General features: G+C 49.6%; 1 protein-coding gene across 1 annotated transcript in view; it reads left to right on the plus strand.

The window, feature by feature from the left end:
* The first annotated feature begins 281 nt into the window (after positions 1-281).
* The window catches only part of LOC122379757, a 28089-nt gene continuing 10679 nt past the window's right edge, over positions 282-17691 (plus strand). The window contains exons 1-5 of the mRNA XM_043362195.1: positions 282-522; positions 12699-12821; positions 13354-13524; positions 14875-15019; positions 16990-17114. Of these exons, the coding sequence (XP_043218130.1) occupies positions 282-522; positions 12699-12821; positions 13354-13524; positions 14875-15019; positions 16990-17114 (805 nt within the window). The remainder of the gene's footprint in view (positions 523-12698; positions 12822-13353; positions 13525-14874; positions 15020-16989; positions 17115-17691) is intronic.

Raw genomic sequence — 17691 nt, forward strand, 5'->3', positions numbered from 1 at the left:
AATCACCTCCGTCAAGGACGGCCTCTGGAAGTGAAGTGAATAGCTAGCCGCTGGAACTGCTGGAATGAATAGCTAACCGCCAACACCGACTAGGACTTGTGGAGTTGTACCAAAAACTTGCATTCAGAGTGCATGATGCAAACTCATTTAAACTGGTATTAATACCAGTTTGCTTATAATTATAAGAAGCGGTTTCAGCCCCGCCGATCAGTGAAGTGCAGACACTTGTGTCCCAGTTACTGGGCCTCTCTAAGCTCTGAGCTGACTCCGGTCGGAGCACGATGACGCTTATCTCCGGCTGTACAACCGGTTCGCTGGGGCGGCGGTGGCAGTCACTGCTGCCGCTGCTGGTGGTGACTGTCGTGTGGCTGGACGCCGCGGCTGCCAGCGAGTTTCCTGAGCGCGAGTGCTGCGACTCCATACCTCCACTGCCGGCCCAGTTCACTACACCGCCGGTGTCTGTGGCCACCGAAAAACCCAAGACGAGCAGCACTTCAACAACGACGACAGCCAAACCAACAGGTAGGCGCTCGTTACACATTACAGACAACTTCACCCTCATATTGTTTATATGATCCTTCGCAGTTTGCTATTGGTAAAGAAAATCATTCTGTACTCATTAGCGTCGTAAGAACCGAACTCCTACCCGCCCGGCTACTATATGCTTCTGCCTATCAACATCATCCAAGCCTATTGGCAATGTATGGTAACTTTGCGTCATTGCCACCTAAACTTGAGTGCGGCATACACCTGACATGCTCTTTTTGTAAAACTTCAGTTACACAGAATCTATCGCAGTGCCATTTTCGGACATGACGTAAGTATGCTCGACCGATTCGATTAGTTACCGACCGGCTCGTCTCTTTCGGCATAGCATACGTCAATTATAATCCAAGGCGAAGGAAACGGTTTGAGAGATAAATGACATGCGTTGAGATGGTACCCACAATCACTGATCTGGTTTCCCTCTGACTTTGATATAGATCCTTTCATCTTTTCATGAGCTAGTCGATGTCTCGCACCTGCTTACGAAGCTTGATGCACACTGCGAGCGAGAAAAGCTCATCGTTGAACAAGACGGTATGATTGTACGAGTATGATTGAATGCTGTATTGATCACCAACACGTAAAATCTCATGAACAGATGAAGCCACAGCTTTAACTAATGAGGTCGCAGGGATAAAAGAGCACATACCCTGTCAATTGTACGCAGTGTGGCAAATCAATTGATTGCAAAAGCAGTCGGCTATCATTTGCCGTTATTCCAGAAACGAGGACACTATTAGGCCTAATTGAACTGTTCATTCGTATCAATTTATCCAAGCATGCCTACTCTCTATCATGCAATTAATGTGCAGAGAAGCATTTGCTGGGTACCCGGCGCACCACTGTGTGACCAGGCAACAGCTATGGAGCTGACCTTGCATCACGGTTCGGCCCAAATGACACCTTCTGCGGTATAGCTGTCTGAGCAGCGCGGAGGCAGTCAACGAATGAAGCCATGAAGCCGCCGTGCAATTTGAAATGGCACGCCACCAATGCCATCCCCACGGCGACATTGGACGGCGAGATATCCTCGGAGTCGGTCATACATTCCGTGTTGGTCGGTATCGGAGATACGGTAACATCAAATCGCCGGCGTGGATGACGGCCATTTCGCGGTCACCGGCACTCCGGACGGCGGCAGGGCGGTCGGCTGCCAAAAAGGCCGAGCGCTGCCAATGAACGGCCGACCTGCGAGCACGCTGTGGGCCCGACAGTATTATATGAGGTCGGCGCAGGGATCACCGGTGGTGTAAATTTTTCAGAGTGGGTTCCAAGGATCGGAACCGAACGCCATTTAAAATGTTGATCAAGGTGACAAAAGCTCAATATCAACCTTATCAAAATCTAATCGTTTTTGATCTTATTTATTGACACATCACTTTCTGAATTTGGTATTGAAAATATGTGATTTGCTTGTCATTTACGCGTCGTCTGGCACAAGCATTAGTAATGCTTATAATTGTTCGCATTTACGACGCAAAGTCATCGATTGAAATAAATCACTCAGCAGAGATTATCTGATGTGTCGCTGTCTTTTTAGGTCTTGTCATTTAAGCTCGGCTGTTGTCATTATCGCTGTTGAACAAGGGCTTTCCAATGGAAAACAGACATTTGTATCTATGCGTTCAGTAATGTTGGTTAAATGAAAGCCCCCAGCACCGATAGCGCTCTTAACCAATCATCATGATGTTTGATCAATGCATAGCTAAGCTCCGAAGAAACATTCATAAGAGGTATAGCGCCTTCCTCGTTTTCAAATCACCATTATCATTCTTCTCTTGAAACAAATGATATGATGTTAGGAACTATCGAACTGAGGGACCAAGTGGAGCGCCTGAACAGCCACTGTCCGACACGCATAGCTAATGGAGATCGACCTCCATGCATGATTTAGCCGGCCGCTGGCGCCGCCATTGATTGACCGGTCGGTCGACTCCATAAAATGGGCCGCGCCGGGTCGACCGGCCGCGCTGGCCGCCGGGCCGGTCAATTGGCACGCCCCAGGTGCGCCGCCAATGCCGCGCGTGATCAAAATGCGCCACCGCGCCGCCGGATTCCTCAGTTTATGTTGGTCGTTTTACGTGCGCTGCCAGCTAACGGAGCGACGCCATGCCTCCGTATAGAGGCAGCAACGGTCTCACCTCTCCAGTTAGCGAGTCGTGGCGCTGCGTCCCCTAGAAAATGTCAACCGCTGTCGAGAAGAAAAAACGGGGAGTTTGAATTTGTGTATGGACCCTGCGCCGACTTTGCAGCATTGAATGATATGATGATGTGTATGTGTATTTAAAGACTCGCAGCAACTGATTCTCTCCCGAATTCAGACTTCTGAATTCCTTGGAAGAACGTGTAAAAACAGTAAACACAAACTTTCTCAGCCCACATACATAACATTTCTGAAACTTTATTCGCATCAGTCTCCACGAAAAATATGTGGTGATATTTAAATAACCATTGATAAGCGGTGGCGCTGCTGCGTCCGTTTCGTGACACATTACGGCAGATGCCGCTAATGAAACCCCCGGGGACCACCGATGACAGAGAACCAGGGTTATTCCGGTCGGCGCGGCCTCAGAGGAGTAATCTCCTCAAATCTGGCCCTGGCACGCCGCTCAAAGGGGGCTTCTGTCGCCTCCCGGCTAAGTGGAGGCCGGCCGGCCGGCGAGCGGCCCACATAGGATGCCGCCACTGCTGAGAGGCCGCATATGAGGCCAAGAGGTGGTCAAATAAAGGATGGTCAGAGTGGCGTCCGACGGGAGCCTCTTCTCCTCCAGTCCTGCTAGAGCGGGATAGGTCACCCGGCGTTACCAGAATCTCTGCATCACGGAAATGAAAACCAGTAGCGCCTAAAAACCTGCAGCCGAAATGCTCAATCAAGCATCCTCAAGATCTCATCATCGTCGAGTTAGACGGCCAGCGATAAAACTCAATTTATGGGGGCGTATTGATGACCGATGCTGCAATGCATTACATTGGTCTGCTTCGACTGTCAACTGGGCTATTCCACTTTAGATATCCATAGGTTATCTGTACGGTGATTTAGTCATTGGAGTAGATACCTTCCTTCAATGATATTGTCCTTGTCTAAAGCTTTGTCAAGCTTGAAATAGATAACTTAATATATCTGCAGCGTCTCAGATATTGCCGATCATCTGCCGATGATCTGAAGTCGGCGTTCGAATTATCAAGACTGCATGTAACAGGCGCTTTCTGTGATGGCGAGCGGCGGCTCTCCTCTCTGGAGAGTCATAAGGACAAGTGTTCAGACAGAACCGCGCGCTGCTGACGACCTTGTCAATCGGATCGGCTATAGGCAAAATGGCCCGAACATATCCCCCGTGATATAGGATAGCAGGCAATTTCCACCATCTAAATGCAATGGCGGCTTCTGGGAAGATATTTCAGCGAGTTTCGATGGCCAGCGCGCTGCAGACTGCCGGCTACAAATGAGGCCATCGCGCAGAAGTTTATTGTAGTCAAGTCATCTCGTTCCCCACGCTAAGCCAATCTGTCCGGCGCCCCAACTTTGTAGGTCAAATGCTGAAGTTTGTCCGAAGTTTTACACCAGGATAGACTGGAGCTCATGGTTTTTGCGTCCAAGACATGCTAAATTGCACATTTCCTAGACGCGGAACCTCTGGGAGAAAATGAGAGGGGATTCCTGAGCCTGCGCACCGCGCCGGCGGCGGCAGGGCCCCGCGCCGGCCCGCGAGGGGTCCAATGGACGCAACCAAGTGCACCAGCGCCGGACCAGGGTACAGTCCTTGCGAAGCTAGGCTAAAAACGATAACCCAAGAACAGAAGCAAGCATGGTGATAGATAAGTAATTGGTCGCTGGGAGAAGGAATGGTCGGCGACCCGCGGCACATGGCCAGCCTATGATTCGCAAAATCTGCTTGCGGCGACGAACACAGCGCCCGAACCGCAGAATTGGTCCCTATGGACCTAGAATGCGGTATTAATTGGTTAGACCAGCGGAATTTATAGCCAACTGAAAAAAAAAACGACGGCCGTGGCAGACCGAGATCCCACCGTGCGGCCCGGGGAGGGTACAAGATAAAAGGCGCTGCTTCGGCACATCCAGCCGCGAACAAAGACGATTCACACTCACCTGCCGCGCGGATCACAGATGCCGCCGCGCGGATTACAGGTGCACGGTTACCGTGAGAAATTAATTTCAAACACAAAAAATATGATGTCTTCGTGCGGTGCACACCCGCATACACGCTGACAAAGACTGAGACATCTGCTCATCCCCTGCTCCGTGACCGCGCGGGATTCGCCAAGTTGGCGAGCGCTTAAGTTAGCGCTCTCCGTTCGGGCCCGTTTTTGCGGTCGCTTATGACGACCGATAAATGCGTTTATGAGCCGCTGTACATAAACTGTCATTTAAGTACCTTGTTAGGCGATCGCTTTCAAGCGTAAAACACCTACCAATCTAAATACCCGGTCTTAAATTTGTCCGAAAATTTATCATTTTTATGTGGGTGCATCAATAGAACATATAATTGAGTTTCTACGCAGAAAAAGCGATATAAAATACTCAATACATGTCGATCCATATGACGACGTGGCATTATGATTAGGCGTAAGTTATTTAGAAGAAATAACAATGCAACTTGACTTGCTTTGTCGTCCCTGCAAGAGTTCATGGACACCTTTTATGATCGTTGTGTAACCGCTATACCTATTTGTGGTGTCAATCGGAACTTGAATCTTCGGAATTCCGATTTTGTCCAATGTCCAATTTGGAATTCTGTTGGACAATGGCAGCAGGCTTTGGACAACTTTGGACAATCGCTTGCTACACCTCAACATTTTTAAAAAGTAATCGCGTTTAACATTGATTGGCTATTAGAAAGCTTAGCTTTCGATATGCTTAACACTTTTGAGCTGGTAACGGTACATGAAAAGCAAATTAAATAACAGTGTTGAGTGTAAACTATTGCGTAGGTGTCGGACATCTTTGGACAAATGGCTGGCTTGGACATTTTTGGACGGACAGTCGACGTAAGCATTGGACATTGGACAGACTTTGGACATACGTTTTCTGAAATTGACACCACTAATACCTATGCAGTAGATAGCATGATTCATAATGTTTTCCATTTTCGTTAGCTTATGTTCTTCTTGTGATTTGGACGTTTTTTTATTTTATTTAGGAGCTCACACGGACATAGCGATAGGCATTCTTATTGAGTAGGCTGTCAAGTCAGATAAGTCGAAGCAAGATATCAAATAAGGTCAACTTTAATGACTACGTGGCCTCGGATGATGCCTTAACCTTAAGTTGAAAGAGGAATTAGTTCTTGATATAGTTTGCATTGATTTACTGCTCATTGGAATATCTCGAAGGACATATGCAAGTAGGTACGTCGGCTTGATATCCTTGAAATAATGAATGAAAGCAGGTCGGCTGTGTTCTTTGCGTAGTGGGAACGGCTTGCGAAAGTTTTGCAAGTTATTTCAGTCAGTAATGCCAGGTACCTCCCTTGCTAAATTGAAGTGTCAATTTCATTGACGGTAAAGTTCTGTCAACTCGCACCAAACAAGTGTGTGCTAAATTTCAGAAATAGCAGGACTCCACAAGGAAACCATGGAAAGGGATATTACGATATTGAAAATCCTTAATTTTTTCCGGAATAAAAACAAGTTTTTCAGCTTTTTTTCTGGTGGTAAATCAGCACAGCCGTCAAAATTTCTTATTTTCTCATTAGGTATTACGCACAGTGTTGATTGTCGAAACTTACAGGTGTTAAGTACGTAATCCAGCGGTGGTCCTCTAGCTTCGACAAAGCCCTGGATGAGCCTTCACTTATCTTTGCGAACTGCTGGGATAATAAAACAGGCTCTGAATCTCACTCTTCTCTAGTGTAAACAAATTTCGTGGCTAGCTGAGGTATCATATTCATCGGCCGGTGGTATTGATTTACGCTGCAGCGCAGCCGGCCGGCCGCTCGGGGGGCGATTAGTGGCGCGGCTGATTGTTGTGACAAGTGTGGCGTGGTGTGGCGAAACGCGAATAGCTCATTATCACCGTCAGCTGCCGGATGACGCCGCGGATCGGGTGACGGCAGCGGCGAAATTCCGCACCAGTATGCAGTCCAACACGCATCCATATTAACGAGTTAGCTACCACAGATGTGCACAATGCATATCATACAAAAATAAAATACCTACACATACACATGAAATTCTTCAACTGAACGCCTAGTTCTTTCACTCATGTTAACCCACCCATAACTGGAATATATTCCATAACGCGAGTGACTGGGGGGAGGGGCTGTTTAGCCTTGTTTCCAGAGATCATAATGCTGACACAAGTGTTCCATCATGCTGGTACAGCCATAGATAACATGAATCATGGTACAGCGCATGGTACAACTACAGCGCATGGAGCCACGCTTCAAGTCCATAGGTACAGTCCAGTATGTGTAACTTACCTAACTGTCGGGGTCATCTAAACGACTGAGGTTTTCTGTATTTCACGCGTACCTATATTATGTTACATGAAAAGCTGAAGCGTGGTATAATATAACTCTTCGTACATAACAGTAACATTTTTGAAATAAAATATGACCTGTACCTGTGGCCGAACTTGAAGCTCTACATCCATCCGTCAATTCAACAAGCAAAGATAGAAATTTATCATCAAAACCAACTTGTTGATGCGTCCACATTTCAAAACACTTGTCTGATAATCAACTTCGCGTTTAGTTCATCGACACACCATCGATCATGTGTGAAACGATGGCCTTTTCGGTAACACAGGAGCTGTTCGAGCGGCTGCCGGCTGGGGCGCCGCAGGAGAACCGATCGACGTGTAGCGGCCGAGCCGCCAGGTCGATCCGTCCAGGGGTGGCTGGGGTGGGGGTCAGTTGCGATAGGAGAGAGGGTCAGTAGCGGTGAGAGAGAGAGAAGGTCATTTGCGTCGGGGAAACTGATTGATAGGGATATCCCAGGTCAAATGACATGTCACCCGGTAGCCGCTGTATAAATGGCCGGAAGTAATTCGAAACTTCGGAGAACCATGACCGAAAGCAGTGGCAGGGAAATTTTGCAAAGGTTCCTGACTGCTGGTCCCTCACTGTCGGGTCCGTTTTGCTCACCAACCTATTCCTTCCTCACTTGCCTGTTCCGATATCTCACCTGTCCTTTCCACTCCCCCTCTCCTTTCTCCCTCCCCCCCCGCTCTGTTCCTCTCCGCTTGCTCGAGAGGAAGGCCAGGATTGTATGTTACTACCCCTACAATCCCGGCCATGGCGTCCTCTAGTAATGGTTCTTCAGGCGCAGCGCTGTACTCGTCAGAGAGCACCTCGCCAACGACCAGTGACGGCCGAGATACAGCTCCAGCCTGACGGCAGCCAGGCGGGCCTGACCTGCTCCCATTCCCTCGGACGGGCCAGCCTTGTAGGGCGGCGTGCGCACGTCTTTATTTAAAGGCGGCCATTAGGAGTCGTCGTCAGACGGACGCCGGGGGATCGATCCGGGCCATTGATTTCTACCGGGCGCCATCCTGCCCGCCTGCCAGGACGCTGGGGGACGGGTCACCTGTCCGTCCGGCACACCGGGTCCCACGGCTGCCGCCGGACGGCCAGCGGGGTCCCACGGCCGCCGTCAGGGTGACCTGCGCCGGTCCCACGGCTGCCGCTTGGCCACCTCACCACGTCAGTCGGCTCACCGCTACTCACCTGAGCACAAATAAATGGTGACTGCTGGGAAACATTTGGGAGGCATGAAACTTGACACGGGACAGTGGACATGTTTTTAGGAGTACCTACTTCAGCTACTATGCGAAAAGAATGTCATGTTTGAAATTGAATTGATGCGCTTAAGTTGTGTATGATGATAAGATGACAGTTTTGGGGATAAGTTGTTTCAACAAGAGTAAAAAATATGTGCATGAAAAGAAACATATTTTAACTGGGAGCCAAACCCTGACCTCGCTTTTCAACATCAGTCTGGCAGTTGCAATCAGACTGCGTCCTTACAAAACGCAATTTAATTATTTCAATTTCCAAAACTTTTCTGCTAAGCCTTTCCTTGCCCTCTTTCTTCCTAACAGACGGACACGGTGCCGTTGGCTGCGTCGTGCGTCCCTTCCCACGGTCCCACGGTCTTTGTGCCATTTCCTGGCGCACTTTGACAGCCGTCCCGCCGTTTTCCGGCGTACCCGATGCGTGTTGAGGCCGTACTGGGGCTGGCTGGGCCGAGCTCCGTCTGTTATCTGACGAGCGAATTCGGCAGCCCTCTGCCATGCTCTGTCCATCGACGCCCTAAACGATACCCGCATGCTGCATGGCTGGAGCGCCTAGCAACACCACCAAACGCTGGCCAGTTTCGATCAGTATGGATTCAAGCTACAGGCTATCGACTTTGTGATCCCGCCTCCTTACACCAGCCTGAAATATTGCCAGCAGTCTCATCTTCGTGGAATGACCCATCGGGCATGCGGTCCGGATATCTGAACTGAACGGTCCTGCCTTCAGTCTCGCCTCGGCTCAATTATTCCGCCCGTAGTCTCACCTCCATGAATTGACCAGTCCTGCTTCCAAGGTCTCTGATCCGTGGATTGGCCGAGCTGGTATAAAATCTCACCTCAGAGGACTGAGACCGGTCCCTCTAGCAGTCTTACCTTTGTAGCTGACCGATCCTGCCTGCAGTCTCACCTCTGTGGACTGACCGGTCCCGGGGACGCCGATTTCAAACACAAATGGTTGGATCAATGGGCCGAGGGCTTTCGGAGAGCGGCGGCGGCGTTTAATGGCGTTGTGAGGATCAGACCGGGCGCTGCGACCTGAGGTGGCGGCGCCCGTATAGAGCGACACGGGCCACGAACCGAACGCGGGGAGACCTTATCAGGGTGGCGGGCGACAGCGGCCGGTGCCAGTTTCAGGAAACCCGGGTGGGTCATCAGCTGTATCTGCTAGGGGGGATTCATTGAGAAACATGCATATTTGCCCGACAAGTTGCAAAATAAACATCGCGATGGCAAATTGTCAGATACGAGCATTTATATTTTACCCCAGTTATGCTACGATCCATGGTTTTATAGGATCTATGTACACCGCTACCCATCAACAATATTTTTTACTGATATGCCCATGAACAGGTGACCGAGTGCCATCATCAGCTCAGACCAGCGACTCACAGCACCTTATGTTAACACTATTGATCCTGTGCCTTATATTTAATATCGTCATGTCACACCCAACTTTCATATGGCTTGGCTTCGGCTGGGCTCGGCATCCCTGACTGTAGGTAACTTTAGATGTGTTTATGAATTTTTGACTTCGTGTGGTCGTGAAACTTCGCTGACATTTCCTGGTAAGCACGGAGATGCTGTTCTTTCCCTCTCGTTTTCTCCTCCTCTTTCGCTTCTCTTTCTTTCTTTCTCTCTCTCTCTCTCTCTCTCTCTCTCTCTCTCTCTCTCTCTCTCTCTCTCTCTCTCTCTCTCTCTCTCTCTCTCTCTCTCTCTCTCTCTCTCTCTCTCTCTCTCTCTCTCTCCCGTCCCCTCACCCCTTCCTTTCCCTTCCTCCCTGTCTGGCTCTGTCGCAGGTCCCGGCGGCTCAGCGCCCCTGTCCCCGTTGGAACTCCCATCACGCGTTGAGCCGATATCGAGCGCACGGAACCGTGCCGGCCGACTGCCCAGTTAACGGAAACCGACGCATAACAGCCGGACACCAAACGGCCAGCGATACTTAGCGGTGGTCACCTGGCATTCGCCTACAGTTCATTAGGCTCTGATCGAAACTGGTGCATTTGGTTTATAATTTATGGTGCGAGCTGGTTTCTTAGCTGAACGTTGGCTTTCCAGTCTCGTTGGTTGTACGGCTGCCCCGCATTTTAATGGTTGTTTTCTTTCCCGAGAAGGTATCATTATCGTAAGCCTGCTTATCGAACGGTGGTGCCAGCATGTATTTGCTTTCAAGACAATTTTCCCGGCTGTTTCCCTGGAGAGGGAGGTGTGAATGAGTGAGCACCTTCTGAATACGCTCGGCTCGGGGTAACTGGCCTATGGGCCGGCTGCCGGTGGGGTGGTGGTCGCCGGGCCGTCCCTACGCCGCCGCCTGCAGCAATTACAGCCAACCAATAATCTGAGCGGCGTCACCCCCGTATTGCCATGCAGGGCACAGACGACGGCGCATACATGGCCGCGAGGAAGGGGGCGTACGGGGTTTTTCATTGTGGCGTGAGATGCTTACTGACCGAGTGTGGGCGGCGGCGGCGGCTGGCGGCAACCTGACCGGTCAGTGTCACTGGAACTGGGGCGGTGCCCACCGGCAACGCCTGGTAAAGCCCCAGAGGTCTAGCAAGTTAGTGTCAACTAGCATTACTTCACTTCACATTGGAATTTAACATTCAATTAAACTTTTTATAATTCAGAATTCTGACCTGAAACAAGCACCGATGGCTGTTGTTAGCACTTGTTTATAGCCAACTCTTCCTCAAGCGGTGCTGCCGCGTGTTACTGGCTGGATGCCAAGTAACCTCACAAGTTTGTAAGTTAACGCGGAGTCTGGGCGGGGAAGGATCACTGCTGAGGCTGCGGCAGCGATGGATGGCCACTGAAGGAGGATTTCACACCAGTGGCGGGCGCCGGCTCACGACGGCCTTTCGTCGGCCGCCAGACACACGGTCTGCCTCCATAGTGGCTCATCGGGGCCGACCGGCGCACTTCGTGTGGCGGCGCCGCGTTGTCCGACGGCTGCGGCGCCAAGCCCGCCGGCCTCATTTGGGCATATGAGGCCACTGACAGCCGACTGGGGGAGCCGGGCGCGCGGTGGGCGCTTATCTCGAGTGGAGAGGGGCGGCCGACCGTGAATGGATGGAGTGTGAGGAGAGCTATCTTGGTTTGCCGTAATTAAGTTCACTCGTGACGGCTAAGTGCGGTCTGCTGACTCTGCGGATGGGCTTAGCAAAGATGGGACATGGACTAAAATTTTTACATCAGCCCAATTAATGATGAACCAATTTGCCTAGTATTGCGTTATTTGCAATTTAAGTATATAATTTTTTAAAGAACATCATTTTATCAAAAAAAGTAGTTGTTCGCCACTTGGCTAAAATGGCCACGCATTGCCTATCATTATATTCTTCAATATTATCAACATATTCGTTAATCTTCTATGCTGTCGAATGTCGAAAGCATTGTACGTCGAACCCATAGGTGGACAGGTCAGACCCATCAGATCCACGGGGCGGCCGGTGAGCGACCCCACGTCGGAACTGACGACTTGCAGAGCAGCCCCCAACTGGACTCTCAGCCCGTCCTTCACTAAAGGACCGTTATGGGCCGTGACGGCAGGTCATTTAGGACTGTTTACATTCCCAGCTCACCCCGATCATCGTACGGCTGCGGAACCCATTGATCGTATCGCATGTGTGGTATCAATAAGGAAGACAAATGCGCTGTTTTTTTTTAAGCATACAATGACACTTGATTAGAAAACAACCCATGACCTGCCAGCGTAACTCTGATGTGTGCCTCAGAATTCATTCCCCAAGAGTCAGCATTTCAACATGTTTGCGTAGTAGTTTGATTTCATTCAAATGTTGCTTCTTTAATATGCTCTGTACGGTTTTTGTGTACTGTGATCTTTGAAACCTGACCTAACCTCAACCTTTAGCCATTGGAGTTCTTGATAGATAACCTTAAAGGAGATCCGTGGCGAGGTGCATTGGAGGCGTCTTAGCCGTCGGCTGGTCGTGCCTTTGAATAATTCTACAGGAGTTTAATTTTGTAGGGACTTCTGAAATAATCATGACGTTAAGAGCTGTGAGACCTTTCTGAGGTCACGACACCTGGGCATTCATTCTTCGTGCCATGCACGTCTTGCGCTGTTTTATGCATTTTGGAAAGGACAGTGAAACAAATAAAATGAAATCAACGTTATTAAGTGCATTATTCTTAGCAATGGCTTTCGAAATGAGCTTAATTTTTTTTTTTTAATTTAGTTGATAACAGCATCTTCGTCCTTTGCTACCTTGTCATCTCACCTTGATCATGTCAAAACTTTGCAGGCGAACTTCCTTCAATTAAGCACCTCTCGCCGTAGGCAAAACTTTCCCGATGAACATACCGAGTTGAAATTGGTCCGATCAAACATTGTGTTTGAGCTCGCTGTTGAGTCGCGCTGCCTGCTGTTTTGCAGTGATCAGCATCCGAACGGCGTCGACGACCATCAACTGCAAGCTGGCGAGAGAGTTGTGTGAGAAGGACCGCGTCTGCCATTCCATTACGGCCATCATCCCGCGACTCTGCGGACAGGAGCTAGGTGAGAAAACGACTCTCTGCGGACAGGAGCTAGGTGAGAAAACGACTCTCTGCGGACAGGAGCTAGGTAAGAAAACGACTCTCTGCGGACGGGAGCTAGGTAAGAAAACGACTCTCTGCGGACAGGAGCGCGAGGTGAGGAAAACGACTCTCAGCGGACGTGAGAGTCGTTTAGGTGAGAAAACGACTCTCTGTGAACAGGAGCTAGGCAAGAAATAGGCACCTTTTGGTAGGAAATCGATGGGAAATCACGAAACGCATACAGCTGGCTGCAACTGCGGCTGCTGGAAGCTGAGTGGTAAGCACCAAAGAGGTTTTTACCTTTTACGGCTTTTTCCTTCATCTCATTCTCAATCGGTTCTGTCTTTGTATTCGTTTCTGCCTTTGTCTCTGTTTTTGTCTCCGTCTATATCTCGTTCTATGTTTATCACCGCTCATGACTATTGTCTCGGCCATTCCGTTTCAGTGCCGTTACTAAAATGGACATAGACTTATAAGTGCATGCTTCACAAACGTGTACCGTTCCATTTCAGTGTCGTGCTCGACGGTGACGGTGACCAAGTGTCGGGCGGCTCTGAGGACACTGGTGGCCTTCCAGTTCTTCCAGCCCACCTGTCTGTGCAAGGAGCAGCGCGTCGACCCCGAGTGTAACACCTACCGCAACCTGGTGTTCGACCACCCCTGCTTCGGAATGCGCAGTCAGGGTATGTGAAATATTGCATCTTTACGACCCATGTAATGACGGAAGTGAGTGTCCAAGGGAAGCTATGTCCTCGTTGCAATAGCTAAATGATAATTTATGCCTCAAATGGAAGTCCAATGGGACCCACAAAGACGCTTCGTGACAGCCTTTAGCTAATCATCGAATGCAATGTCTGATCAAGAGGTTAAGCGACGATTGTAATGGCCTTTGCGTTACATGCTGTTTTTATGGATTCCTTTCGCTCGGATTTTGTAATAGGATTAACCCTCGCCGGCCGAGGGGGGGGGGGCGGGTGCCGCCCCCCCCCCCATAGGGTTTTTTCGCGATAGCTCCGAACACGCCGGCGGTAGAGAGCTGAAACTTGGCATACCTGACCTTTGATCCAAGCCGCATCTTTTGACACCAACCGCATTTTTGGGTCAGGTCAGGTCACTGACCTATGACGTCATAAGTGAACCTCTGCACGGTCTTCAGATGTCGCAACTTCGCAACGCCCTCACTGCCAGAGGAGATGTCACAGGGAAATGAAACTTGCAGGATCTAGTATCCATTATGAGTCTCACAACTTTTATATCTCGGATTTTTCCTAAAGGTCATATGAGGTCAGGTCATTTTCGTGACCTCACCATTATAAGTCAATGGGGAAAAATCCAAACTGCTATTCTGGCGCCGGGAACGATCTTCAACTATCTCAAGCACACAGAATCGTGATTTGATGCACTCCTTGCAAGGTTAGATGCGTCACTTTTGCAATGTTGACCTTTCGTGACGTCATTTATGACGTCATCAAGGTCATATTAGTTTTTCGTCAATAACTCTTGATCAAATTGAGCTAGCGAGCCGGGAAAGCCACCAATGGACTCAGGAAGACCTGCCGAATCCAATGATATGCGACATGACCCCTTTCGACCAACTTCGTGACCTTAGGGTGCTGACCTGACCTTGACCTGAGGTCAACACCCCAAGTTGACCTGACCCGAACAAAAAGTATATCATTCGACGCGCCTGAGCGAGGCGAACACGATGCTGCCAAAATCGCGGCTCTGCGGCCATTTTCCGCGAAGTTATTCACCAAAAACTGAACCGTACCTTTGGGCACTTGACCTGACCTCAGAGGTCACCGGTTGACCTAGGACCTTAAAATCGGGTACCAATCTCTGCGTCTCGTAACGGCGCACACGCTCGTTTTTTCCGCGACGCGCTAGCTCCACCAGGGGCGAAACGGCGAGGGGGGGGGTCGTACCCGCCCCCCCCCCCTCGGCCGGGGCGTATGTAGAAAACCAATAGGTCCGGCGAGGGTTAAAAGTTTGTGAGTGCTGAAAAAGGATTGTAGAAAGTATTCTCTTTTCAGATAACGACCCGTACCCGGTCCACGCCCTGCCGACCTGCGACTACGCCCTGGACGCCTGCCGAAACCAGGAGCAGTGCGCGCCACTGTACGACAACTACTTGAAGGCGTGTCCGTTTGAGCTGGACGAGTGCCACATGACGAACAGGTACGAAATCTACTGATGGATAGATAGGAGACTGATAGACAAACAGTTAATGTGCTGCTAACAGGCAAACAGGTAAGGGACCGGCAGAGAACGGGATATGACACTGATATAACAAAGGGAACTAGTGAACTAGTAATTGTGCAAAATGACATTCGAGATATAAGAGTATCAAATGCATGATATCCGAGGGATTTAATACGAGTTGTAATCAGCTGACCGGCTAAGATAATTACAATCTACAGCTACTGCACTGCTACTATTACAAGCTACTGTAGCAAGGTCATTCAACTTATAAAAAGACCTCTTTATGCGCCATACGCAAGCGCGCGGCTTCTAGCAGTATGACGTGATCCGCGGCTGCCGTACCAAGGACATATACCTGGTAGCGTAAAGCACGTCGATCGTAGTTCAAACACCTCCCTAGTGAATCCCCGCCGGCACTGGTGGGGTGCTCACCCTCCCGTGTCAATAGCGCCTACGGGACCACCATTAATATAGACTAGCGTTCGCCAGCGAATCGGTGACGTCTTGCCCCTGGGGAGGCCAATTTGTCGGCTCATTTGGACCAGATTTGTGCCGAGCTAGGCTGAAAAGCTGACACGCTGCTCCTGGGTGGCGCGGCTTTGCGACACGTCACCCGGCGTCCGTGACGGCTGTCCGTCTGACAGCTGGAACTTGACGGTGGTGCTATCTGACAATGGTATTTCTTAGTACGATCTGATAGTGGTGTTAAATGGCAGCTTATAGTATGCTCTACGTTCATCATGTGGTCAGTGACCGGCGGTCATTGGTCGGTCGTCAGAACACTGCTGTCAGCGTGGAACGGTCAGTGGTCAGTTTCCACCATGGTTACTAGTCGCTGGTCGCTGGCCAGCTACGCGTCGGGGTGGCATTTCTGACGACCGCCGACACGGCGTTAATCACCAAGATCGTGTGTGGTTCCCTGGCGGGGGCGGGGGCGGGGGCGGGGGCGGGCGGCCCCGCCTGTCGCCGCTGACGGTCGTCGTACCAGTCGGCGGGCGGCACCGCCCCCCTGCCCCCCCCCGCCGCGGCGGACCATATCGGCAGACTGACTGAAATGATGGTCGGCACGAGATCCGGTCCGGCACATGGAAAAAACACACACCACCGACCGACAGCGAACACAGGAGCTCAGATGGCGAAAATTTCGAGCAAATGGCAAAAAGGCAGGGAATTTAGAACTCGCAGGGACTGAAATTGGGCATGGAGGCAGGTGGAACGCGGTTAGGTATTTCATAGGGGTAAATACAGGTGAAAGCTGACGGCTGGGGAATTGGAACTGACCATGGCAGACTGACCTTATTATGCAGTTCATGGTTTTCAAAGTGGCGGTGTCCTGGCCATGTTTGGTTACAGGAAATCCACCGTCGCTCAATCTGCAGCTATTACCTATAAGGTTGTAGACTGGCTGTGTGCAAGTGTTAGTGTCAGGTTGTCGGATAACTTCGTATGCTTATCTAATTATAACTGCGGCGGCTGCACTCTGATATGGCCCTATAGATGGAACAGAGCAGTCAAAATAGGGCTACAGATCGCGGCCTCCTGTCCGTGTCTCGTTCCTAATCACTAAAACATGCATTACGGTATATGAATAACCTTAACCGTTATCGACAATCAATAAATGGCACAGGAGCTCTTGGGGATTTTTAGTACGTTGTCGTTTTTGCAGACAACAATACGATACCTTTAAGATTGTGTCGGTAGGCTCTAAAACAATGAGACAAATATAAATCCAGCTCTGCCCCTTCCCCATGACTTTCTGTGAAAAAAATCAAAACACGAATAATGTATATATTTTCATTTCACTTTACGAGAATCACAGCTCGATGCAATAAGAATGTGTGACGTTACAACACAAGCATGTTAACAACATGTAAAACTTTGCTTTCGCGTATCGAGTGACGTTGATTTACTTTGGGAACTTTAATTACTTTATCTGTTCATTTCAGCTCTGCATGTCTGGACGCCTGGAACCAGCTGAAAATGAGCCCCGTTTTCGGATGTATGTGCACGAACGTTCAGGAAGAAAGTTGTGAGAAAATCTATGAGAAGGTACACAAAAACCCCTGCATTGGTAAGTAGCTGTTTTCACATTTATTGCAGCCGTGAGACTATTTTTTGCACTGTGTGACCATGTCGTTACCTTATATCGTGATGACGCGACATATGGCTAAATGCGTGTACACTTTGCCCTGTTCACTGCACAGGTATGCATAATGTATATTAGCCGTTTACACGGCGGGCTATCCGGCGAGTGCACCTAATTTGACCAAATCTGAGGCCTCTTGCACCAAAATCCTCTTGCACCAATGCTTGGATTATTTTGCATCGTATACCCAGTCCAAGTCTCAAATGTAACAATTTGCGTGCAAAATTTAGCAAGCACATGTAGGATTATGTATTGGGCTATTGCAAATAAATTTACCGCCGTTAGATTAGCTTATTCTGAAACCGGTTTTTCGATTTTACCTAGCTAGGTAGTTTGGTGCAAGAGGCCTCCGCACATAATCTCTTTTACAGCAAAAATCTTCATTTTATGAATTTATTTCAGTGTTTTAATCGATGATACTCTCTGTTAATATGACAAAGCAGGTACCGTTGTTTGGTCTAACTTTGGACCGTGTGGGTAACTTTGTTCCACGAGGAAAAAA

Source organism: Amphibalanus amphitrite, unplaced genomic scaffold (genome assembly GCF_019059575.1).
Source record: "Amphibalanus amphitrite isolate SeventyFive unplaced genomic scaffold, NRLGWU_Aamphi_draft 000084F_arrow, whole genome shotgun sequence".
Lineage (NCBI taxonomy): Eukaryota > Metazoa > Arthropoda > Thecostraca > Balanomorpha > Balanidae > Amphibalanus > Amphibalanus amphitrite.